The 24,937-nt window shown below is 38.4% G+C and overlaps 1 protein-coding gene across 1 annotated transcript; it reads right to left on the minus strand.

The window, feature by feature from the left end:
* Positions 1-893: 893 nt before the first annotated feature.
* On the minus strand, positions 894-23,722 carry top3a (DNA topoisomerase III alpha). The gene is made up of 19 exons (XM_038309415.1): positions 23,498-23,722; positions 23,229-23,288; positions 23,075-23,148; positions 22,912-22,987; positions 20,624-20,732; positions 20,372-20,515; positions 20,052-20,222; positions 19,871-19,971; positions 15,777-15,851; positions 15,561-15,643; positions 15,129-15,339; positions 13,705-13,890; positions 13,455-13,584; positions 10,783-10,896; positions 10,538-10,703; positions 10,284-10,430; positions 8,172-8,294; positions 2,140-2,858; positions 894-1,852 (listed from the first exon to the last, which is right to left on the minus strand). Exons 1-19 carry the CDS (start codon positions 23,720-23,722, stop codon positions 1,689-1,691), a joined length of 3,078 nt encoding a protein of 1,025 aa, XP_038165343.1. The 3' UTR covers positions 894-1,688.
* Positions 23,723-24,937: the final 1,215 nt, after the last annotated feature.

Genomic DNA, 24,937 nt, shown 5'->3' on the forward strand with positions numbered 1-24,937 from the left:
AATTAAGGACTAAAGAAGGGAGGAAAATGCATTAGATGTTATCAAACCGTTTCATCAAAACTTCTCATTCTTCTGCTTAAAATCTGGTGTTATGTCAAAATTACCCCCAATAAAACCGATGGGAGGTCATTATTTTAAGGGTGCCAAAAGGTGAGAATACTTTCAAGAGAGATAAGAACATCGATAAAACAAAATGCATTTTCACTTCTTAATGGCTACTTTTGCAAATATGCAACAAACCATTTTGTATCCCTCAATCGGCCAAGAAAGCACGCGTAGAGCTGAAACTAGCGATTGTTTTGCCAATAATCTTCCGATTGTTTTTTAATTAGTCAATTAATAATCGGATTATAAAAGGTTTCTTAAAGAAGATTCGTTACAGAATTAAACGGGTGAAGCTAAAACTTTTCCACCTGAGAAGTTCTGGATTCTGGATAAAGCATGCTGACGGACAGTTTTTTCATCTTAAAAGTAAAATGTTTTTTGGTATAATTGCTGCTCTAAGTGGGTAACTCTGTAAAACTAAAGGCGTCTTCTAGTCTCTATATGCCAGTTAACGATAATATATACTGCTAAATTAGCTGCAGATTATTTTAATAATCACAATTGTTTCAGCCCTAATTTTGTGTTCACATTCAGCGCTTGTTTCAGGTGCGACTGGACATCTGGTTTCTACAGGACTAATGATCAGATGTTTTTGCCGGGAAATTCCAGAACAATCAGCTAGTGTCAGAAAATTGCCCAACGCCGACATAACTGGTGTCACATTGAGAGCTGATAGATGATGATGTTGGCCTTTTGTCCCAGTTAGCATGAATAAACAACAGAACCAAAACCAAAACCAAAGCAAACAGAAAGTAAAAGCAGCACAGACTCAAAACAAAACTTAGATGTTCCAACACAAAGAGTGAAACATTTATTAGCAGCAATCAGGATAAATATATTAAAAAAAAGAAAAACATATGCAGATCCTCAGTTTTTATGTATCATGTTAAAATAAAACTCTCCTGACATCAACGTAATAAAACATCTCCTTCCTTTACAGTAAAAAGTCATTAAAGATTAGTCATCAGCAGATATAAACTATTATGAACAATCCCACTTTCAGCTGTTAGTCCTGCCTGTTAAACATATCTGTATTTGGATGTTATAACAGGAGGACTCGGCCGATCCAAGGCCGGCAGAGCAGATAATCAATTAACTTGTTGAGCATCTTCTGCGTTACCGTGGTTACCAACACCTACAAGTTTTTTAAAGTAGTCCAACACCTCGATGTGCGCTGATGCTGCGTCTTTCCCTGGGTTTTTTTTCCTCCCTCCAGCAGTAAAGGAGCACAAGCTGAAACAAACAGTTTGATATTAGAAAAGAGGCAAAGCAGTGCAGCTTAATTCCTCCTCTTAGAAACAGTTCAATGTGCATCTATTTTAGGTTTTAGAGTTTTTCTGCTCCTTAAAAGGTTAACTTCCACCTCTGAGTTTCCCTCCAGGGGAGAGCAGCTCTGAGGAAACCTCAGATCAAATCACAGAACTTTACTTTCTCTTTCTCTGTGAATGTAAATGCCAAAACCAGTTTTACATTCCTTTCTCCGACGCACGTTCACGAGAAAGCGAAATCCGTTGGTCCTGCAGTCAGACCTGTTTTTTACGTTACAGAAAGAGCCGCAGCTGAGAGGCTCCTCGTACTCGGTGTCACCGCTGAGGACAGGTGACCCGGGTGTGGCCTGGCATGTGGCAGATGCCACAGCTGCGAGGCTTCTTTGCGGCGGGGGGTCTGTTGGCAGCGCCCTCTCCCATCGCCTTCCTCCCCTTCTTTCCTCCGTCTCCACCGGCGTTGAAGCCTCCACCAGAAGTTCCTTAGATAAGGAAACCAAAACCATGAATTCATTTATCACAACACAACTTTTCACTGCCGTTAGATCAAATCAGGGTTAATTGCAGTTTTTAGCTGAAAAGTGACTTAACATGAAAACATTTAAGGTGGTTTTATTAGGACTGGTTTAAGTTTCAGTTTTACTCACAGGGGGATTTTAGGTTCAACCGTTTGATCGTTTAAAACGATAGATGTGATTTAGATAAAGATCTATGTCAGATTAAAAACTGCTGCAGGTTAACTGCTGATAGAAACGTGTGTGAGCCTTGCCTGGTGGAGGTGCGTTCTCATCGGCCCACTGAAAGAAGCCACATTGCTGGTCTCTGGGCTTCCCACAGGTGTGGAACATGCGGCCCTTGTTTGGGCCGTCCTTCTGCACCGTGCGGGTCACCGCCATGTCGTTACAGTTGCACATGGTCTGCCCCACATGTCCTGCTACGCCCGAATCGCTCCCTCTGTTGCCTCCTGACAGGTTCCCGAACCCTAATGAGGGCCTTGAAGGCTGAGCGGCCCTCTGAGCGGACAGCGGGGGCCCTCTGCTCTGCTGACTTGGCTGATCCGCCCACAGGAAAAAGTTGCAGGTGCCTGAGTTGCATTTGTAGAACTGACGCCCCTGGTTGGGACCGTCTTTACGCACAGTCAGGAGGAGAGCGTCCTGACCGCAGTTGCAGACGATGGCATCGCTGCTGTCGGCCGGTGGAGCTCTGGGCTCTGGGTTCCACGCAGGAACAGGAGGAAGGGAAGGGCGGGGGTTTGAGTTTGGGGCTCTGGGTGGCTGTGGTCTTGGGGGCCTTGGAGGATTATTATCTCCTCCTCCACCATTCCTTCCAGAAGCATCCCCTGGTCCCCGGCCTCCTCCTCCTCCTCCTCCTCTGAGATATTTGAGGTCCAGCACCTCTCTGAGCGTCTCGTCGCAGCCACCAATGCAGCCCACAAATTCCAGAGGCATCATGGGAGGCAGGGTGCCTCTGCGGAACTTAAACTTCAGCCTGAAAGAGATGCAAATTTAGAGAATTTAGAGCAGCCAGGCTAGCCTTTTGCCTTCTCCCTCCTATCAAGCAGAATAGCTGTCCGTAGCAGTGAAGCATACTTAGGCTGTGTCTGAATATCCACCCTAATCACTACATATAGGGCACAATATAGCGGCTACTCCTATTTACATGAGTGTCCGAACGTCCAGTGGATGAAAAAGTTGTGGACTCAAAATTTCCCACAATGCACCTTAAAGTAGTGATCATCCATGGTCACTGGATGATCCAAGAATCCCAGAATTGATTGTGAGAGCTTTCCTCGCAAAGCATTATGGCAGCGGCCTGACCAAAAACTAACAAAGATGGCGCAGGCACCGCCCAGTTGAGGGGTTATGCGACCAACGGGGCAAGAAGCAGTGATCATCTGTCTGAATGGTCAGTTACCCGAGTTCGATATTAAGGCCACTATATAGTCCCCAGTCTATATAGTGATTGAGGGACTCTGGGGTTAGGGTGGAAGTTTGGACACAGCCTTAGTCATTTATATCAAGAGATAACACCGTTTAGCTTATAGATGCTAATCTCTACTGACCTTTTATGTATCCCTCATCGTTGAAAAGCTTAAACACAAACCAATTAATCAAAGAGTATCTGAAGAGTATATCCTTCTGCAAAATTTCCTGATTAAATTTAGCGCTGGACTTTGACTGGGCCGTTCTAGTAAATGGATAATTAGCTTGGATCAAAAGGAATCCATGTTAGCTGTGGCTTAGGTTGAACCTCCGCCTCAGTTTAAAGTCACCCTCAGCCTCAGGCAGGGTTTTCTACCAGGGTTACTTTCTACAAGCCATCTTCCCAAAAACTTGGACTCTGTTTGTTTGCTGGAGAAAAAAATTCAGACAGCAGGATGCTGCTGGCGCCATGTTTAGCTTTAGGTTTAGTGTGTACTGTGTTTCTTTCAGTCATGGCACTAATTTAAGATCAATATGTTAATTGTTGTTGTCATCAGACCACAGATATTTGACCTCCTATGTTTTTAGTCAACAGACAGATTCTTCTTTTAGAAACTGCTGAGATCTTCACAGAACTTCTGGATTTACAGAAGAAGGTTCCTGTAGCTGTAGGTTTTTGGTTGAACTGGACTTTTCTGAGGCAAATGAGAGCAGACTGGTGTCAAACACAAATGCAGTCCACACTTTTCAGATTCATTTCTGGAAAAAAGAAAATATTTAAATGTATTTCTCTAAGGTACAGACACGGTTTAGTCCGGACACGCGCTGCTGAAGAGGAGGAATCATATTGCTTTCACAACTAAATACTGGAGCTCAACTTTGAGATCTGTACAGCCCGGTTGCTACGGTAACGTGAGCTGGTGTGGAGCTCTTTGGCGCCCTATATTTGGACCGAGCTGAGGCCAGTGCTCAGGGGGTTAACGCCTACTGGTGTAAACAAGAGTTTAAACGGATTTCTTGCACCAGCGAAGCAGCCAACGTTTATTGTCGTCGTTGCTGCTGAGAGGGAAATGAAGGTGCTCCATGCAAAAGTCCCTCCTAAGAGACTTCTCTGCAGCACATTAGCATAGTTCCTGTAGCCCAGGATCGCGCCAAGAGGAAAACGATGATTCAAGCTGCATTTAGTCCGAAACATTAAGTCAGAAACGATCTAGCCTAGTTGGAGGAGGAATCATTAAAAAAGTCCTTGATAGGAAACTTTTCAAAGTATTTGGATTAATATCCAGTAAAACTGATAAAGTGCAGTAAGATGGATTTGCCTGAGGAATTTCAGGCCTGTAGATTCCAGAAATTCCCTAAACAGGTCTGTTGGACAACACGAAGTAGGCTTTCTGATATTACACTAAGAATCTGTCAGAAAATAACTTACAAGAATATCTAAAGCCTCAGTTGAGCATCCATAGGCGACTTCAAAGATGATAAAAAAACTGCAGAAGTAAACAACAAAAAGACTAATCTAACTTTTGATTAAATAAAACAACAAAACAAAACATCTTGATCAGAGGTTTATTGATGGACTGACCCAGATTTTCCCATTTCTAAAAAATCAGCCACTGGCAATGCCCTAAACTTTTTCTAAACAAAGCTTGTATTGTTTTGCAGGTATTGTTCAATGTTCTCCAGTAAAATAAAACTGAAAGATGAAAATGTGTTGTGACCTTTAACACTTGACAGCTTGAAAAAAAAAAAGGAGCCTCTGCCAAAATCAAAGCTGGCAGATCCGGCTTTCTAACCTGTTAAATGAACGTATGTGGTGCTTCAAATTTGCAGCCTCTCGTTACTACAATAAGGCTACTATTTACTATAACGGCCCCTCCCCCATTGATTGACACCACATTTGACCAATCACGTTATGAAATGGGTTTGTGAGTGCCACCAACAGCCAGAGTGTCCCGTGGCTGCCCTTAATGTGCCTCAATCATGACTCTACAAACTTTCTTTGTAATCAGTATGTCTGTTTAGTTAAGTTTTTCTCACTGATGGACTGTCAGCAGGTTTTAAAACAGGATATGTTTCTTCAACAGAGTGACAAAAATGACTCATAAGAGTGGGTTTTAATAAGGGGACTATGTGGCATTAAATCCTCACAAAAGCTGATTATATTACGCATACATTTTTATTTTCAGTTCATCTTTGTATTATATGTCATTAAGATGTAAATATGAATGAGATGATACATTTAATTTGCACCGTTACACAGAAAATATCACTGTATGTCTACTTATTCTAAGTGTGTGTGAATGCATTTCGATATCTGTGTTTCTATATATGTTAATCTGCAAAAGTGAAGGGTAGTGCGGGGTGAGGCATCTATAGTGCTTTCATTAGTTGGTGGTTCTACTAAGTCTGCTTCACCTGATGAAAGAACAGGATGAGGAGGACAAAGGCTTAGAACTTCGTTTACTGATCAGGCTCAACCGAGACGTCTTGAAGGGATCAAATGATGCGACAGGCCGTCGGGCCAAGAGATACAGCGCAGGAGGCGGTGCAGTTTTTCACATTGTTTTTAACTTTTATTTTTTTCTCACTATGTAGTATCGTTCTAAAGTTACGAAACTTTGAAATCGATTTTTATACCCAGGAAAATATTTGATACATGAGGATAAAAAAAGCGTTATAATCTGAGGCATAAAAAAATTATAAATATTAACATAAAAAAAAGTGTTTTCTCAAATAGAATCACAGATGCTCGTTAAACAAGTGTAAAAAATAATTAAAGCCCATTCAAAACACAGTTTGACAATATTTTGAGGTTGTTTGAGGTATTAATTTTAAAATAATCTAGATATATAAAATTAACAATAGCAAAAATACGCAAACATTTGCCTTTAACATTAATACCTTAACAAATTATTATTTTTTCCAGTGTTGATGAATCTAAAAACCCTACAAAGCAAAGTAGTGATTTTACTTCTTAATTAATGTTTATAGAAAAATAATAATCCAACTGTCCCACTGTCATTAATTTGTATATAGCAGGGGATTTCTCTGGGGTTCATCTGTCAGAATCAGAATCAGAAATACTTTAATAATCCCAAATTACTTTTGTCATTAGGGCCAGCACTGATGACTGCATGTTGAATCTCTGAGGTGATGCAGCAATTCGACGTTTACTTCAGGGGTTGGTTTAGAGACTCCAATTGAAGCAGACACACAAAAAAATGTCAACAAAAGTCATTTTTGGTGCTATTTTGATCAAACTTGGAATATAATCACACAAGACTTCACTCAACCTTTTTATTTTATTTTTCCTGTCCATACATGAAAGCGTTAATGAGTAGTTACATAAAAGAAAACATGAAAGCTCTAAGCTTTGGAACTTATGGTGTTAAAACACTTAAAAGCAGCATTGTCCTTACAGTTGAAGCAAATTTGACCGCGGAAATGAACGACTTAGCTTGTCATCTTCATTAAGAGACCAAGTTTGGTCACATGATACAAAGAAATAAAAAAGAACAGGAGCTGATTTTATTTGGGTGTGCTCTTTTAAAGGTTTTTGGTGAGAAGGAGCAGAAAACTACAACTGGTGAAACCAAAGAAGGTGGTCCTGAAGGTCCTGAAGACTGGAAAAAATACTCCCATAAGAAATCTAAAGGTTTGAGTCTAATTACATCCAGCTTAAAACTAAGCCAACAAAGTAGGGCGTTAGGCGGGACTCTAAATATCCTGACTGAAAATATCCAACCATCTGTTTATGACCTTCAGCTCAAACTTGGGTTACAGAACAGAACAGTGATCCAAGGCTCTGCAAGTCAATTTAATAATTATAAAAAAAAAAAAAAAAAAAAGAAATTAAATTTTAGAGCTGTAAATATACAGTTATGTATTTTTTTACTGTTTTTAAGGCTGCACTTTAAAAAAATGAAATTGACAAAATAAATCTGTCTAAGTCCACTTCTGAACTGCTTTAGAAAAAGGTTTCAGAATGGTCTAGTCAAAGCCTAGACTTTAATCCAACTAGATTCCTTTGACTTGCTGTTTAACAGGCTCCTTCCAACAGGATGTGAAATCATTGGTGGTAAAGCTCATGATGGCAGATGTTGCCCACATGCATGGTTAGTTTATTCAACACAAAATTAAACAGAAAAACTGATTTTAAGTCAGTTTAGATTTAAGATTTTCCGATGACATTTAAATGTAGTAAAATTAGTAAAGGGGGTATTTATAAGGAACCTATCTAGTGGACATGTGATTACTTTTGAATAATTCGCCCACTTATATCATCATGACCTCTACTGACCAGACGTCCAGTCAGATCACTACTCCCACTAGTATCTACTGACAGTCATCAAGTTATTATCCAAAAGCTTGTTCAGAGTGAAGGATAGGACCTTTACTGCAGGCAAACTGTGGAGCAGAATTACAAAGGCTCATCCAGGCTGATATCGATGTCTGGATTTCTTTAAGACTTAAATCTTTGTCCTTTCATGGAGGACAGGGGTTTTAGTTTTGAATCATTAATGTTTCACTTAATCAGGGAAAATGCTGATTCTGATCTCTAATAGATGACTTTGACTATCTCTACCGTAATCTGCTCGCATATTTTGTTTATTTTATGTATTCGAAAATGAAAAAGAACCTGGACTTCCCTGGCTGTAGGGGATTTAGTCCAACAGGGAGCCAGGTTGCTCAGGGACATCCCCATGTTACACAAATAAACCATCTTGCTTTACCCTCTGCTGTAGAACGACGGAAAAACAGCACCCAGAAAACCCCCTTCATGTTTTGGACATTGAAAACAATCGAGAGACAGATCTAATCATTAAAAACAACTTTCTAAAAATAAAGACATAAAGTTCAGCAGTGTGTCAATACTCACATGTGGATGGGGCTTGGCTGACATGTGGGACAAACGCTGTCATCCCTGCTGACCTCTAGCACCATGTCTGGGAACCACACCGCTGTCTTGCAGCTTGGGTAGCCAACACAGCTCAGGAACTTACTGCAGGTAGAGAAACAGAGCAGCTAGGACTGATAAGAAGCCCATCTATCAATTGATCATGATCCATCTATTCAGATATTTACTCCAGGTCATTTAAAATCCAAACACACTTTTCTAATTTCCTTACATTTATACTGAAAAGCAACAAAAAACCTGTTTATTTTTCATCACGGTTTGATAAGAACGAAGGTTTTGTTGGTGTTTATATTCATGAGCTGCAATGTTTTCGATGCTTTGCTGCAGATAGTAAAACATCCAGTTAGCTAAACCTGATAACCATTTTTATTTTTGTTAATTGCAGTGATAAAACAGATAAATAAACAAACAGTTAAAAGCTGCATCTACAGTTCAGGCTTGTTCAATTTTCCCTAAAAATTTCTTTTTTTATTTGAAGTGTTTAGGAGTCAGGTGGTGAAAGGTTCAGGTATCTTTTATTTGCTTAGGAAAAAACAAAACAGATCAATTTATTGAACGATTGTTAATCAAGTTCATTAAACAAAAATGTGCTGGATTATCCATTTCGTGGATTTCAGCAACAAACTCTGATAGGTTTTATATCGTAGAGATCACAGAAAACAGGTTTGTGGCCATAGTGACAGGATAGTTACTGAAAAGTGTGACATGTATTTATAATCACCCCTGCACTCTGAATATAAGTATAACCAGTTGCTATATGCCTGTTAAAAAGAACTAACTGAGTGAAACTGAGCTTTTTTGACCTAAATGTAAAATTCTTCTTTTAAAAATCACTTTTCCACAGCACTCTGAGCACAAACCACCGTAAAACATGGTGGTGGCAGCATCAGGCTTTGGAGATGCTCTTTTTCAGCATCCAAGAACCCAAAACTGGAGGCGGGATTGAAAGGTTGACAACCTCAGAGGTTAAATGTTAAGCTTTCTGGATGGGAAGCGAAACGTCTTCAAACTTAGAAAACAAAGTCCAGTGATTTGTTTTTTACTTTTTTTTGTAAAAGGTTGAAGTAATGCATAATATTTATGTGCTGTAAAGGCTAACTTCTTTCCTTTAGATTAGAATCAGGCAAGTTTAAGAAAAATTGGTTAAAACTAGGTGCAATTTATATCACCAGAGATCAGATTTTGTCATATGACAAAATCAGAGTTGAGAACATCCCAGTGCTACATATCTAACGCGTTCTTTCATCCTTAATGTGTTATTTATTTAATTAGGTGTATTTTCTTTTTCTCTTTTGAGGCCATGTGAGTTAGAGAGTAATTGTATTTAAGGGATGTAGTGAACTTAGTTTGTCTGATTTTGTTGAGACTACTTGATGGATGCACAAAAATTAAGGAAAACATTAAATAAAGAGTGAAAAAATAAACACTTAAAATTAGAGAAGAGGTTCAACTTCTAGGAGGTAAAAGGCACTAAAAATACAGCCAGAGGTACAGCGGAATGGTTTGGACCAAAGAAAATTCCTGTTTTAAAGTGGCCTAGTCAAAGTCCAGACCCCCAACTTATCAAGAATCCCTGGCAAGACTAAAATATTATGTTTATAGATTGTACTTCTACAATTTGACTGAGCTCCAGCTATTTGGCAGATTTTGGTTTGTAGCTCTGGAAAGCTGATAGAGACCAACTCCCAGACCTCCAGCTGCAGTTAAAGGTGCTTCTACGTTTGGTAGTAGGAATGATTCAGACAGGCTGAATGAAGATTTTCTATTATTAGTTGGTAAATATTCTCATAAGTCATAATAATCATTTTGCATCATCTTTGTTTTATTAATGTGATCTAATCTTGTGTTGATCCATCACGTCACATCCCATTAAAATACAGTTAAGTAGTAAAGCAGGAAAATGTGGAAAGATATATCTATGTATGCTTTTAAAAAAAAGGTAGAACCTAAGCAGACATAAAACGCTGTAAGTAAATAAATCTGCTGCCTATGGAGGAAGATTGATAAATAGGAAGATAAGTTAAGGTTGAGTGTCAAACGGGTTAGCTGGTCCTGTTATTTCTCCGCTCTCACCTGTTGCCCTCCCTCTTCTTCTTCAGCACCATGTCCCGACCACAGTTAGGACACTTCCTCACCGGCAGCGGGATCTCCATGTCCTGCTGCTCCACTTCAGGGATCTCATGAGCTGCACCCAGGTACGGCGACAGGGCTTCATCTAACCTGAGGCGACAACAGGAATGACTCATCGGTAGAAGGATGCTGATCTACTCCACTGCTTCATATTTTCAGATCAATAATGAGATCATAATAAACTTTGTGGGACTAACTTCTTTGCTTTCCTCACAGACTCTATGAAGACCGTTTTGTATTTCTGGATGTGATGCTGCAGCACACTCTGCTTGTCCTTCCTGCCCTCAGACACCAGCTTGAGGTCGGCCTCTAGTTCGGCGCGGAGGTTGGGTTTTGACATCTCGTAGCCCATGGAGTTATAGCCTGAACTCAGAAAGCCCACATGATGTAACAGTTTTCACAGCAGACTGACATCTTAGACTGGAAATGCGTGAGCAGCTACCTTCCACTAGCCCCATGCCGAGCTCTCCAGGGAGAAACCTCTGGTCTGCAGTTAAACCCACATACATGCGACTCTTAATGGTCTCGATATGATCCGCGTGGGTGGCGTCGGTACCTGTAATGCACCATATTGTATATAAAATATATATAAACTATCAAAGAAGATGACTGCTATGTTGATTCAGTAAATGTAGCTGCTTTTAAGTCCAGGATTCCAATTCCTTGTATGTTTTTTCCAACCTTAGTAAGGTCCCATGTTAGAATCCTTAAAGGGGAATTTCATTTTTTTACATTGTTACATCATGTTCTACTCACCCATATGAGTTTTGGGTCATTTGGAGCCGTTCTGAAGATATTTCTTTAGGTTATATCCAAGTAACGTCTTCCTATGAGCAACGACTTGAAGGCACAAACTAAACTGTTCATAATGTGTTCTTCATAGTACGCCAGCATTCATAACATGTAGGCGAATCACTGTCTCCCAGACATCCGCGGTTATCATTATTTTTTTTTAAACTTTATTTAACCAATGTACATTACAACAGATGGCTACACTACTCTTCTAATCATTCGGCTAGCTAATCTGAATCGTTCAATTCTATTTCGAGGGCGAGATCATCTGTGGTAGTAGCACTAGACATCTTCCAGGCATGTGAGTAAAACTAGCAGCAGTTCAGCGGACAGGAAGAATGAATGGTAGCCGGCGCATGCAGATGACATCATACACACTCCGCTTCGTTTTTAAAAGATATAAATATAAAAAATATAACCACGGATGTCTGGGGGACAGTGATTCGCCTACATGTTATCAAAGCTGGCGTTCCATAAATGATAAAATATGAATTGTTTAGTTTGTGCCTTCAAGTCGTTGCCCATAGGAAGACATGACCTTGATATAACCTAACTGAATATGTTAAGAACGGCTCCAAATGACACAAAACTCATAAGGGTGAGTAGAACATGATGTAATAACGTAAAATCAAGGGCCCAATGTAAAAAAACCGTCGTTCCCCTTTCATGTTTAGCGGTGTCTCTTTACTAGACAGAGCCACAGACTGAGCTGTAGCTGCAAATAACGCTGGGTACTTTTCTTTTTCCCATTTAGTAGGAAATACCCTGGGATTTTACCATAATATATACTTTTTAGAAAACATAGCTTGCCACCATCAGTGTGTGCATTAATGGATGAATGACTGACTGTAGTGTAAAGCGCTTTGGTAAAGTTTTCTGACTTGAAAAAGCACTATATAAGTACAGGCCATTTAAGATGGAATAATGAGCTATTTCTGTTCTATTTCACATTGTTTCTATGAAGGAAGCCTGAAAATGTCCTTGGTCCTAATAAAGTGATCAAATTCAATGTCTGCTGTATTAGATGGCTTGTTTTCTCCGGGTATTTGCCGGTCACACTTATCGATGCTTAGTTGGCAAAGTTTGCACACATCTACTTGTTCTGATTCTCAGTATGTCATGGAAACTTGTTTGTACACTCTTGAACCCAACAATACACAACCAGCAGTTCATTTATGAGGAAAACTTTATCTGAAAGCAGCGACCGGGCTCTTTATATTATCACAATGCTGCCGTTGTGCTGCAGTGGACCAGACATGACATCACATGTGGCAGCTTTCAACTCTATCTTCAGTTTCTACACTATTTTATTTCCAGTTTTTAATAATTTAGAAACATCCAATCTCGAGGTATTGATACAACACTTGACCAGGTTTTTTATGGCAGATATTTCTACAGTGGTGAGGCTTTAAGTAAAACCCAAAGACTCTAAGGATTTGGGGAAAAATAAAAAAATGTATTTTTGTCTGTACTTTGTGAGACCAAGAAACTACTTTTAATCAAATAAAGCTCGGTTTAGTAGTGTTTCTTTCTTTAATAAACCCACTGAATGCGTTATTTGCTCCATAACTTTATAAGCATGCTTGCTGTTCTTTTCTATAGAAAGTATGCCTGCCATGTGTTCATGTTTAACTGTGTCTCCTATAAAAAGGTAGTCTGAATGTTTTTCCTTCTAACAGAAAGTGGTCCAAGTACTTTCAGGATCTGTTTAGCAGTTTTTCTATCCACAACAAAGTCACTGATGGAATTATTTCATCTACGAACTATGTGTAATTGATCTTGTATGTTTAACCGTGTCTCTTTTCTTGTTAATGTAATTATTGCAGCTGTAAAGCAAAAGTTATCCCTTTGTTTTGTAAATAAAATACTACCGAACCCTGCTTTTGTGTTCAGGCTTTCCCTGACAAACATTACTAGAGCTACTGTGTCCTCTTTGTTTCTATGGAAAGTACAACTGTCTCAGTACTTCTGCGTATTTCCTGGACCGAGCCATTGTTGGAGCTATTCCTGTTATTCTTTGTTCTTCTGTCCCTCAGAGATTAACCATTTGTGGAATTTATAGGGTTCTGTGCTCTCACTTGTCTATATTTTCTAAACTCGTAATATTTAGAAAACCCTTTGTCTCACAGTTTATTCTGGTTGTTTCATACTGGCTTTTTAGGTGCTTTAATGTATGTTTTTAATTTTATAATCTTTTTAAACAACAATGAAATTGTGACAGAGGAAACAATAAGTCCCAAATTAAAAAACACATCAAGATTTAAGCAAAGTATTTATAACTGCAAACCACACAAATTTTTGCCTTTGAGCTTTGAAGTTTACCGATGCCGTGCTTTTCCATCAGAGATATGAGGTCGGCTTCGGTGAGCAGCTGAGGCGGACTCGTCTGTCCGTCCACCATCTCAATAGCAGAGGGCTGGAACTGGGAGCCCTGCTCATACACTGGTATCAACTAAAAACACACATTTTCCAGATTCAGCCAAATGCAAGAGGAAGTTACTAATAATGAATCATCAGGATTTTCAACACTAAAAACCTGAATAGTTATAACATCATCAAAGGTAATACGTACCTTTGTACTCCACCGTTCGTACGGATAAACATCCAGGTAATTCCTTGCAATAATCATCAGTCCAGATGCGGAGAACTTTTCTTGAGCAATTTCTATGTCCACCACTGTCTCCTGTCCCAAAGCATCCTGGGATACGCAAGCCAGGAAGTGCCTGACTATGAACTCATAGACACGTCCTTCGTTACCCTGAAAAAAGGACACAATCAAGATTTCTACACATATTAGAATAGAAAGAAATCTCCCTTTTTTTTCCCTTTCTGGACATCGGAGTGCTAAACATTTACCTAGATGAGAACATTTGATTTAACTCAGATCTATGCTATCTGAACCTTCATTAATTCCATATTACATTTATATAAAAAGTTATTCATTTAGTACTTTTAATTAATTTAGTCTGCTTTGAACATCTGATTATTATTTGTTTTTTATTTATCCTCTGGTTTAGATGAAAAATAAAAGGTATAGCTTAGATTAGCAGTGTCGATAAATTCGTAACGAGAACCATCAATGGCTTAGATTGTGTGAATAACTTTTCAGCAATCCCTTATATTGAACATAACAGCTTGTTATACTTTTTATTTGTAAATGAAGAGCATATAAGCATGAAAGAATACTAGTGTTTTTAATTACTTAAAAACAACCTACACTATTACTTAAAGGCACACCGCAGACTTTGTAACCTAAAGAGTTAATGCATATGAGTTATTTTAAATGATTCCTCAGGCCAATATACAGTGTTTGACACCATCAATGCTACAAGCTGGGTTCCCCTATTGAAATACCGCCTATGTATGCTGGGAGAAGACGCACTGTCATTGGCCAGGTCATGTGACCTGGAAGAACATATCGCTTTACGGTCACAGGCTCCTATATAGTCATGAAGCAAAGGCTTTTGCTCTACTGTTTTTCTGCCTGCTGGACTACTGGTCATGGCTGAGGCAAGCAAAAAACTTTAAACCTCCTGAGGAGGCTTTGCTCCTATTATACAGTCATATATCTGTTATTATTTTCGATGGATAGTAGAAGCAAAATCAGGCAGAGAAAGCTAGCAGGCTACTAACAACAGCTAACTGAGACGCCCAAGCTCAGTCGCTGGTCCTCCGCGTAGCATGGACTGGCCTGTCCTGGCAGTGCTCTCTAAAGAGCAGCAGCGTTTCTCATGCCCTCTGAGCTGAACCTAGATGCCTAAACTGGTCCCCAAATAAAAGACATGGGATGCTGAGTGTTTTTGGCCTTTTGCGACAGTGCTGCGGCGCATGTGGCTGCAAGGATCGCTAGACGTGAAAGTTACACTTCTTGTGCCCCTAGTGGCCAAAAGTTACACAATGTGCCTTTAAAAAGCACTGACTGGATTACTCCTATCACTTTTTTAGTTCAAACAACAAAAGAAAGAAGGAAAACAAAGCATTTGTGATGAAACCCACCTGCAGCGTGTTGGTGTACTTGGTGGGATGTATTGGGGGGTGGGCCTGGTCAGAGTTCTTCCCCTGCCGTGGGTTAGGGCCCCCAGGCTGCTCCAGCACCCGTTGGGCGAAGGTCCCCCACTCTGGACTCTGTGCCTGCTGCTCCACCAGGGGGGTGAGGGGAAGATTGGCAGGAAATATGTTTGTTTCTGTGCGAGGGTAGCTGATGAACCTAAGCAGGAAAACAAATGCAGTGTCAAGTCTTATTTACACAGAGACGTGATGCTCTGCAAAACACCAGATGGTCTCTGCACGTCCATCAAGCAGGTGAGGAAAACACAGATATCTGACTCTGTGTGGACTGAGTCAGAGAGACGTAAATTCAAATCAAAGAGTTAGAGGCTAAGACAACAGTCTCCTCTCTAAGAGGCAGCACAGAAACGTCTCACCCACCCTTGGGTATAAAGCTTTTCAGCAATCTTCATAGTTTCTTTGGCATTTATTCTCAGCTTCCTAGAGGCCAGTTTCTCCAGTTCCTGACGGTCAAATAAAAAGAGAACATTTTGCAATAAAAGGTAAACTTTTTTTTTTTCACCAACTGCATTAAATGCATTTTGCACCATGAGCAGATGAGTGTTTATACAGCAGCTTCTATCACACATTTCTCACCACAGTGTCCAAAGGCAGCGGTCTCCATTTGCTCTTGGGTTTGCTTGTTACTGAGGTGACTGTTGCTATGGGATTCTGGAAATAAATGATAATACATTCTGCTTTCACATCTTACTTTTAAAACCATTTCTATTCACACAAATCAACCAACATTGACTGAACCGACCACGGCGTGTTGTCAGCAGCAAGAGCCGGACCCCTTGGATCAGAAGGAAAGGAAGACTATAGTGGTTCATAAAAGCAGTGTTATATTTGATGCATTAAACCAAAAAAAAAGAAAAACAAAAACTACACAGAATTTACAAGTTAATGATAAACAAAACAGATCTAAAAACATATTTTTGGTTCTTTTAATCTCATTTTGTCATGTAGGGCTGAAAAAATTAATCAGATTAATCGATTATTGAAATAATCGTCAACTATTTTAGTAACTGATTAATCATTAAACGGAGTATAGAGATTGTAAAACATGCCTTTAGCTGACAGAGCGACCCACCTAGAGCAGTAATTATTCCAAGATTTTTAAAAAATATGTAAGAATTTTGCATTTAAGATTAAAAAAGAAAAACAAAAAAACCCAAAACTTTTTCATCTGTCAATATGTTCAATCCAAAACTCCTCAAGTAGAAACATTTTAGTTTCACCTGGTTTAATTTAGTAAAAAAAATCTCCTTTAAGGAACCTTTGGCTATCTGATTATAAATCGATTCATCGAAAAAATAATCAACAGATCCATTTGCAAAATAATCCTTAGTTGCAGCCCCACTGTTATGAAAATCCAATCAAACTGTCTTTAAAAAGCAGTAAGACTTCTATCTATTATAGTAAATTAGTTGGTTCTTTATCCAATTATAAGTCACTATTAAGAGCTTTATGTAGAGGTCCAAAGGGCCACTTGCAGCTCCAGAGCCACAGTTTGCATCCATGGTCTAGGGGGTCCAATGCACCTACAGACACCCCAGAGGCCTGATGCAGAAAGTATTCACCCCACACAAGCTTTTTCATAATATGTGATATAAGCAGATTTTAAGTGATATTGAAGCACAAAGGAGGAAATAAATGTACTTTTGATTTGAAAAGTTGGTTGTTCGTCTTTATTTAGTCCCCTTAGATTGGTGCAAGCAGTCTATAAGGGGACTTTAGTAATAATAAATTACAAACAGATCAGACACTAACTTGATGTTAGCTTGCTTTCAGGATCCAGATAATCAGGGTTTGGCAGCTGCTATAATAAAACACTACGGTAACTTTTTTTTATGTAAATGTGATTTATTTTTTTTTTTTTAAATCAGGCAATTTGGTGTAAAAGCCTTTCAAGAGTTTATTTTTCACGTTTTTATCTCCACTACAGTGAAAGGTAGCTGCAGCTCAGCTAGTTAACCTTGAACAATAATAATATTCAGTCTGTGATGCAAAGCCTAACAGCGTTGATGAGCTCTGCCCCAATTCTGCCTCCTGACACTCACGGCTCGGCTTGCTCTGTGGGAAACTGTGAAGAAGTAGAACGAAAAAAAAAAACAATCCGAGGGATAATTACAGGGCTCATCAGCCTCGCTGGGAGACAATAAGCGTTTCTTCTGATGACGCGCCTGCTTTCAAACGACACCACTTCTGTTCTGTCGTCAGTGACTGAAACCGCTCGGGATTTAGAGCTCAAACGAGCTAAAGCTGGATCAACAAACAAGAGATTTAGGGAGATGATCCAGCATCAGTCTCAGCACAAAATAAGAAAAACAGACAATTGTACATATACAAAGTGGATGGGGGTGATAGCATGACTACTGATGGTTTACTGGAAACTATTTCATTATGTCGTAATTATTTCAGCCTCTGTGATTTAGATGTGTTGCTGAGGTTGGGATTGTTGGTCTGATGAAGTTGTTTACCTACTGGACAAACTGACGAACACTGTAAGTTTATTATAAGAATATGTGAAATAATTCATTCCATTCTTTCAAAGAGATAAAAAAAACTTTCAAGAAATTATTTATCAATCAGATCCTAACACCTACCCTAAATGACGCAGATAAAAAAAAAGCCAAAGTAGCAAACATCATCAGTTAGCTCATTGTGTCAATAAACTGATAATTGTCCATCCCTTTGGAGTTCAACAATTTACTTAGAGGTTCTTTAACGGTGCAGGAAGAAAAAAACAAAAAACAAAAATCAGGACGGACTAGATCAAAATAATGCATTAATATATTCCAGTGGTGACATCAATGGCAAAAAACACACGCTCGCTCTTTAATTAATCACCGTTTTCATGACATCACCATCAGGGTCATAGCGGCACACAAAACCCTTCATCAGGTTAAGATGGTGATTTTCCCATTCGGATGGATTTATGTCAATAAAATTAATGACAATAAATTTGGGGCTTCCGAAAATTGTTTGGGCCAAGTTTCCATAAAAACGATCATGGTGTCTTTTCATTAACGGCTTAGAAAAAAAGTACTGATGTACACCCTGTAGTACACATGCCGGGCCATTTGGTGGAGCTGTGGCACTGCCACAAAATCACACCTAATCTATTAGAACACTGGGAATATGCAGACAACTAAGTAAAATAAATAAATAAATAAATAAAAAAAACAGCGACATTTTTAAATGTTTTGTTTTGACTTCTGATTTTGTTTTTTTATTCTACTTCATTTTTACATCAGTTATTTGTATTGTTAGCTACTTTAGCTATGTTTTATTTATTGAAAATGCTTACTTTCAGTTATACTGGACTTGGCAGGACAAAGGAATAAAATCCCAGATTAGGACAGACAGTTGCACAATTGACCTGACTGCTGTACCTGCCATTTGCTGCCGTAATGCTTTACGGCAATAAAAAAATTAAGCGTAAACAGCAACCGGATTTAAGACCTTATATCACTGCATAATGGCACACCAATGAAAACTCAGCACATTCTTTTACAATTCAGTCAATTCTCTTTGTTCTTTTTTTCCCCCTTCTATTTCAGTTAACAAAATGTTTTATTATTTTGTTAGTTTTAGTTAACAATAATAATCTTGGCCACAAAATAACTGTATTTGGCCTGCATGGAGACACAAAAAAATTAACTGACTTTAGCTGATCTTTCTATTCTGGGACATGGTTTTAAAAAAATATCATTTATGCTCTCCCAAAATGTTGCATTCGTTTTGATGCACAACTTAAACAAGAATAAACAATTGTGATTAGATTTATTCTTGTCTCTCTGTGGATGGGGCCTTAAAATCTGCAGAGGCTATTAACGGGTATATGTTTAAACCCAAATATATATATTTTTTTATAACATAAGTGGATAAAAAGTATTATGAAAACCAAGAAAACACAGCAGACAACTCAGAAAAAAAAATGCAACGAGATCCAACCATCAGCTGTTGCTCACTGTTTCTTTTGCCCGAACAGAGCTTGGGAAGAAGGCCTTTATCTATGCAGCTCCTTGTACATGGATTTTATTTTTTTTTTTACAAAGAGACTGGAAGTTGACTGAGTTTTTATCCTTTAATTCTTTAAAGTTTAAAATGAAAAAATTAAAAATGCCTTCAATTATCTGTCATTGTTTTTACTTGATATGTTTTTTATTTACCTGTCATTTCATTCAATGTTTTAATGTTCAATATGCAACTCTGCTGCCTCTTGCCTAGGACTCCCTTGAAAAAGAGTATTTTAATCTCAGAGGTATTTTTTGTTCCTGGTTAAATAAAGTTTTATAATAAATAATAATAAAGTTTAAACCACAGTTTGGTTATAAAGGTTGGAAAAAAAAAACAGTGAATCAATTAAGAAAGACCGGCCCACCATGGCTGAGGAAAGAGAGAATTAATGTGACCAGATGAGCAGAGCTGCTCATAAATACTGTCAGTATTCACCCAAAGTCACTGAAAACAGATGCTTGCCACACTTTTGAGATTTGATTCAGAAAAGTTTTTGTAGAGAACATTATGTGTTCCTTGTTTTGGATTTATATAAAATCTCGCTGATCAAATAAAGTTTAAAGAGTAAATCAAGTAAATCACATAAGGGTTACAAACTGATTTTTAATGTACTTTACAATCAGCAGCCCCCTGATGACACTACATGCTCAAAGACAGGCACATACCTCCATGCAGATCTGATAGAGCACCAGACAAGCAGTGTGATGGAAGAGACGGTTTCTCTTCCAGCTGAACTCCACACTGTCCTCTTCTAACTCATGGAGCACTGGAACAGAAACAGAAACACAGGATAGGTTTGACCTTAATGTCATAGTTTTAAACCTGATGCAATCAACTTTTATTTACCTTTAATCTTGTAGAATGTCTCGGGTATGAAGGCCTGGATGGCTTTGAAGCGCTCCACCACAAATCCAAGGGTGGGAAACTGACAGCTACCGTATGAGATCAGCTGATTAGCCAAGGATTCAGGGAAGATCTTCTGCAGCCGAAGCGTCTGGAACCGAGTGAACGATGCTCCTGAAGAGGATCAAGGAAAGGTTAAGGTTAATACTGGCAGCTCTGCTGATGGGGGGTACGTCTTTAAAGTTACAACATAAGCTTAAAAAATAACTAAGATGAGTTTTCATTTTCAGCTTCGCTTTCTTTAATGGAGAAAAATCCTTTACCTATCCGCAAATCCAGCTCCTGTCGGACATCAACTGCATCGCTGATGTTAGCATCAGGCTCGGCTAGCGTCTCACACGCTCTTCGAATTGAGTTAGGAGTGATCTCCGAAAACTTTGCTCTGAAGATTTGCAAATTGGGTTTCACTAAATAAAAACAAAACAATAATAACTGAAGGGATGTGCAAATATGAAAACCTGTATAAACATTCAGCAGCCTCTGTCAGTATTGATATCAACACATTCCTGATATACCTGCTTTGCAAACATCAATGACTTCAAAGCCGATGTTTTCTCCCTCCCGGTCACAGTCGGTCCAGATGATTAGCGCCTGGCACTGCTTCGCCTCTTTCTCTAGGGTCCGCTGCAGACGATAGAAAATGACATCAAAACTAAAGAAAAGGAAGAAAGAACTTATATCCTTTTTAAATAATAGAAGATTCAATCTGAGGGTAATAAAACATGATTATTGATCACAGGAATAAAGAGATGGATTGAAATGCTGATAGTTGCACATTATTTTTGTAGTAAAGTTCAGTTTTTCATCCACACCCCCCAACTAAACCATTATTTTTATTTATTTATTTATTTTTTAACAAGGGAGAAGTTACCTTGTAAAAAAAATGAATTGCTGTGAGAGTTGTAAATTTACAAACTCACAAAATATATCACACCAGAAGCAAATAGATACATTAGCCTCGAATACAGATATATTTACAACTAAAGATATGCAACAACCAAAAGCTACAGGCTGAAGTACAGCAAAGATGGTGGCACTGGTTTTAGCTGAAATACCCTCCATTTCATTTTGAAAAAAAGAGCAAAAGGGTTACGATTTGTGCCTTTGTGGATGGGAGAGAGGTTTCCACCTTCCTCCCAATCAATCTCTGATCACCCAAAAATGGAGACAAATGATCAGAGTACCGCTAATTTAGTTTAAAGTGTAAAGTCTAACTAGCTGGCATATAAAGTGCACCAGTTTTCCCTCAGCGGATGGAGCATAACGAAATGCAGGATCAGTTGTTGCTTTTGTGCTTTTTTTTTTTTTTTTTTTACGATTTTAAAAGTACTGTTGGCAATTTTTTGACTGAAGACCCAGCTTATATTAGGATATTACAATTTTGTTACGAAGAGTATAACAACAAAAAGGTATATTATTTGCCAAAATAATATTGGAAACCAATGCCGTAACTAGCAGCAGTGTGTTCTATATATTGCCAGTCAATTTATAAAAAAAAACAAAAACAAAAACTTTTAACATCTGGCATATTGCATGAAATAATTTCTTCCTAGAATCTTATTTATAAACAATATATGCAATCATCAGCTAAAAGTAATACAACCATGTTACAACATTACTGATTTAAAAGTTCTTTAACTAGCAAAAAAGACTGAATAGCATACTGCCAGATCCTTGTTGGGACTTTCCTTAACCCTTTATAGGGCAAGTTACAGTTTTTGATAACTTGCATATTCCTTACAAATGGAGTCCCCTCAGTAAGGTCTAGAAGCATAAGATCTATATCCTGCCATTCAGCAAAGATCCTGCTACATGACTGTGCATCTTTTTTTGGCATTTGATCAATTATTTGAGCCCTTGAATGATATATTACCTACTGTGAATTAAGTTGAAAAAAAAAAAAAGCTAATTGAAAAGTTCAAAAGTAAAGTTCAAAAGGTAATAAACCTAGTTAACAATTATATTTAGGGTTATACATTAAAAAATGTAAGTGCCAGTATCAGCATTAATGCCTCTAAGGTTATGTTGGACCAAAGAAAATGTGTTTCTTTAACTCTCAGAGTGTTTTTCATGAATTCCTAATAGAAGCACTTTATTATTTTCTTAATATATTCGGCAAGATGGCGTATCTTATTACATTGACATCGATTTTTGCCATTAAAATACCCATATTTTTTTAATGTTACAAGGATAATAATAAGGTCTTGTCCTGGATTCTAATAACACCATTGGCTTAAACAGGGTTTACACAGGAATGAATAACTCTAACTTGATGCTTTTTAATACTCTTTTAATGCTCTTAGAAATAATTTCAATGCCACCAACAGGTACCCGTCGACAGGCTGCAGCCATGTCCCGAATTCCTCGTTTTCCAGCCACTTTTGTTGCAATTTGCTTTATCCCCCCCATTCTCTAGCTTTTTCTCCAACTCAAGCTTAACATACAGCTTTGCGATCAACCGGAAGCAGTTCCACGCAAACATATCGTGATATAATATGTCTGACAAAATTGTTTTTATAAACATTTTTTTTAATAAGGCATTTAATATGCCTCAATCAACACATTTAATGAATTTTAAGGCCAATTAAGGCCTTAATTTATACAATAATAATTTAATGACTTTTAATGATTTTTAATGACCCTCAGAAACCCTGTTGAAATTTTGATTTTCCAAGTATTTTCCTGAGTGCCCTATAAAGAGTTAACATTCTCTTCATATGAAAAAATGAAGGATCTTAGATGTTTAATGTAAAGCAGAGTGAATATTTTAAGTGTTTTATTTTCATCTAACTTTTAGACATACCTTAATTTGTGTCATATTGTCTGGGCAATACTTCTCTACCTCTGCGTCAAACAGCAACACGGGATTGCAGCTGTGCCTTGAAAGAAAAGTAAACAACCTCAGATATTTAGACTCTTTAATGAGGTGAACATATTGGATAGAAGGTATATTTGTTTAAACTTACCATTTTTGGAAAGGAGCTTTAAACTCTAGACCAAGCAAATGTCCTGACACTGAAGTCATTGTCACTGTCACATTCTGATGAAAGATAAAGAAAAAATTATGAGAAATCAAAGCTGGGAGAATAAGATATTGAGGTGGATGTGTTGGTTGCTTACCTGGCCAAAAAGTTGATACTCATACTCATAGATTTTATTGAACTTCGAGAATCCTTCCCTCTAAAACAGAGAAATAAATAAGTTATCCAAACTAATAAAGCCAATGCTGTTAAAATAATAGATTATTTTTTATATTCCTCTACTGAAAGCAACAACTGATGGAAATGTGCTGCTGTTGTTCACTCTATTTTAAACTATATAAGTTTATAATGACTTAATTGTAGCTAAAAGCTGCAGGAACAGTGAGGATGTAATTAGGTGGGACTTACCCTTCGGGCTCTGCCGCCGGACATAATCTCAGAGATGCCTTTGGCTGCATCGTTCTTCTCGGCCACACAGAGGACCCGCTTGATCTGACCCCGGCTACGAATCATATCTGCCCCCTTTTCTGCGTCCGAGCACCAGCCGCGTCGTCTCTCCCAGAAAAAGCTCGGCTTTACCCACTGTAGTCCCGATCGAAGCGTGAATCTGCCGATGAGGTGCGCGATCAGCATGCCTGGCCGCAGTCAGCTGAAGGAGCAGCGGCTGTCCTCGGACACAGCCTCCCCGCTTCTGCTGTACTTTTGCTGGGCTAGCATTTTACATAGCAGAGCTAGCTAAAGCCATAAAGTCAATTCTTAGAAAGTTTACCGAACTGCTAAAAAGTTTTCTACGGTAAAAAAAATAGTGGTTTTGTTTTTTTAATAAAGTGGTTAACATAGAAAACAAGTATAAAAGTTTAAAACCCTTTTAACTATGATGAGCGGGATCGAGTTCAGCCAGAATGACACCGTTAGCTTTGTTTACAAAATCCGCGCCTGACAGTGCCGTAAAGGAGACCGCACAAGTGTCGCAAAGCTCCTAGTCGTAAATAATCACGATATTATGCGTAAATTATTATTATTCTTCTTCTTCTTATGAGATTTTATGGCGGTTGGCAGACTTGTGAATTGTGCATTACCGCCACCAACTGATATGGAGTAAAACAAGAAAACAGGAAACGATTCACCCCCCCCCCCCCCCCCCCCCCCAAAAAAAAAAAAAAAAAAAAAAAAAAAAAAAAAAAAAAAAACCTGTGTAACTTAAACCAACATAATACTAAATCACATTTGCCCATATAATTTTAATTTACTCTAGGTCATCGTAATTCTGCCAGTTTCTGATGGTCCCATCGGTCCTCCCATCATACTTCCAACCATCTCCCAGTTCAAATCTTTAATGTCCAGATATTTTTCTGCAGCCTTCACTATTATTTTGATTTTTTCAGTTTTTTTTGTTGTCTGTGCAGTACAATTAATCACTTCTACCATGAAAAGAACAAAATTTGTCTTTTTAACAATTAGTGAGTCTTCATCAATTTTTAGAGATTCCTCTAGAGGTTTGGAATTTGCCGTGTGTTGAACTGTAGGTTTGGATTTTTCTGACTGAGATGGGATCCTTTTTGCAGCTTCAGCGTAGGTTATTCCGAGCTCAAATTTCATTTTTTTAATTTCCTCAGACCTTTTGCTTGCTTCACAGCCGCGATAAGCAGCAGTATGTTCTCCACCACAATTACAGCATTTTATTTTAGCTTCTTTTCCACATTTTCCATACTCATGTTCTCCTGCACACCTTCCACACCTCTGTTTCCCTTTACAAACTGCTGCAATGTGACCGAATTTTTGGCATTTGAAACATCTCAATGGTGGAGGATTGTAGATTTTGACATTATAGCTTATGTAACCGATGAA

Source organism: Cyprinodon tularosa, unplaced genomic scaffold (genome assembly GCF_016077235.1).
Source record: "Cyprinodon tularosa strain WSP-4 unplaced genomic scaffold, ASM1607723v1 ctg118, whole genome shotgun sequence".
Taxonomy (NCBI): domain Eukaryota; kingdom Metazoa; phylum Chordata; class Actinopteri; order Cyprinodontiformes; family Cyprinodontidae; genus Cyprinodon; species Cyprinodon tularosa.

Excerpts from the sequence above, each read along its gene's own strand:
- top3a (XM_038309415.1), bottom strand. The coding sequence starts at position 23,722 with ATGCTGATCGCGCACCTCATCGGCAGATTCACGCTTCGATCGGGACTA. Across the intron at positions 20,733-22,911 it reads ACAATATGACACAAATTAAG|CGGACCCTAGAGAAAGAGGC; the intron begins GTATGTCTAAAA and ends TATCGTCTGCAG. Across the intron at positions 2,859-8,171 it reads CAGCCAAGCCCCATCCACAT|GCTGAAGTTTAAGTTCCGCA; the intron begins GTGAGTATTGAC and ends CATCTCTTTCAG.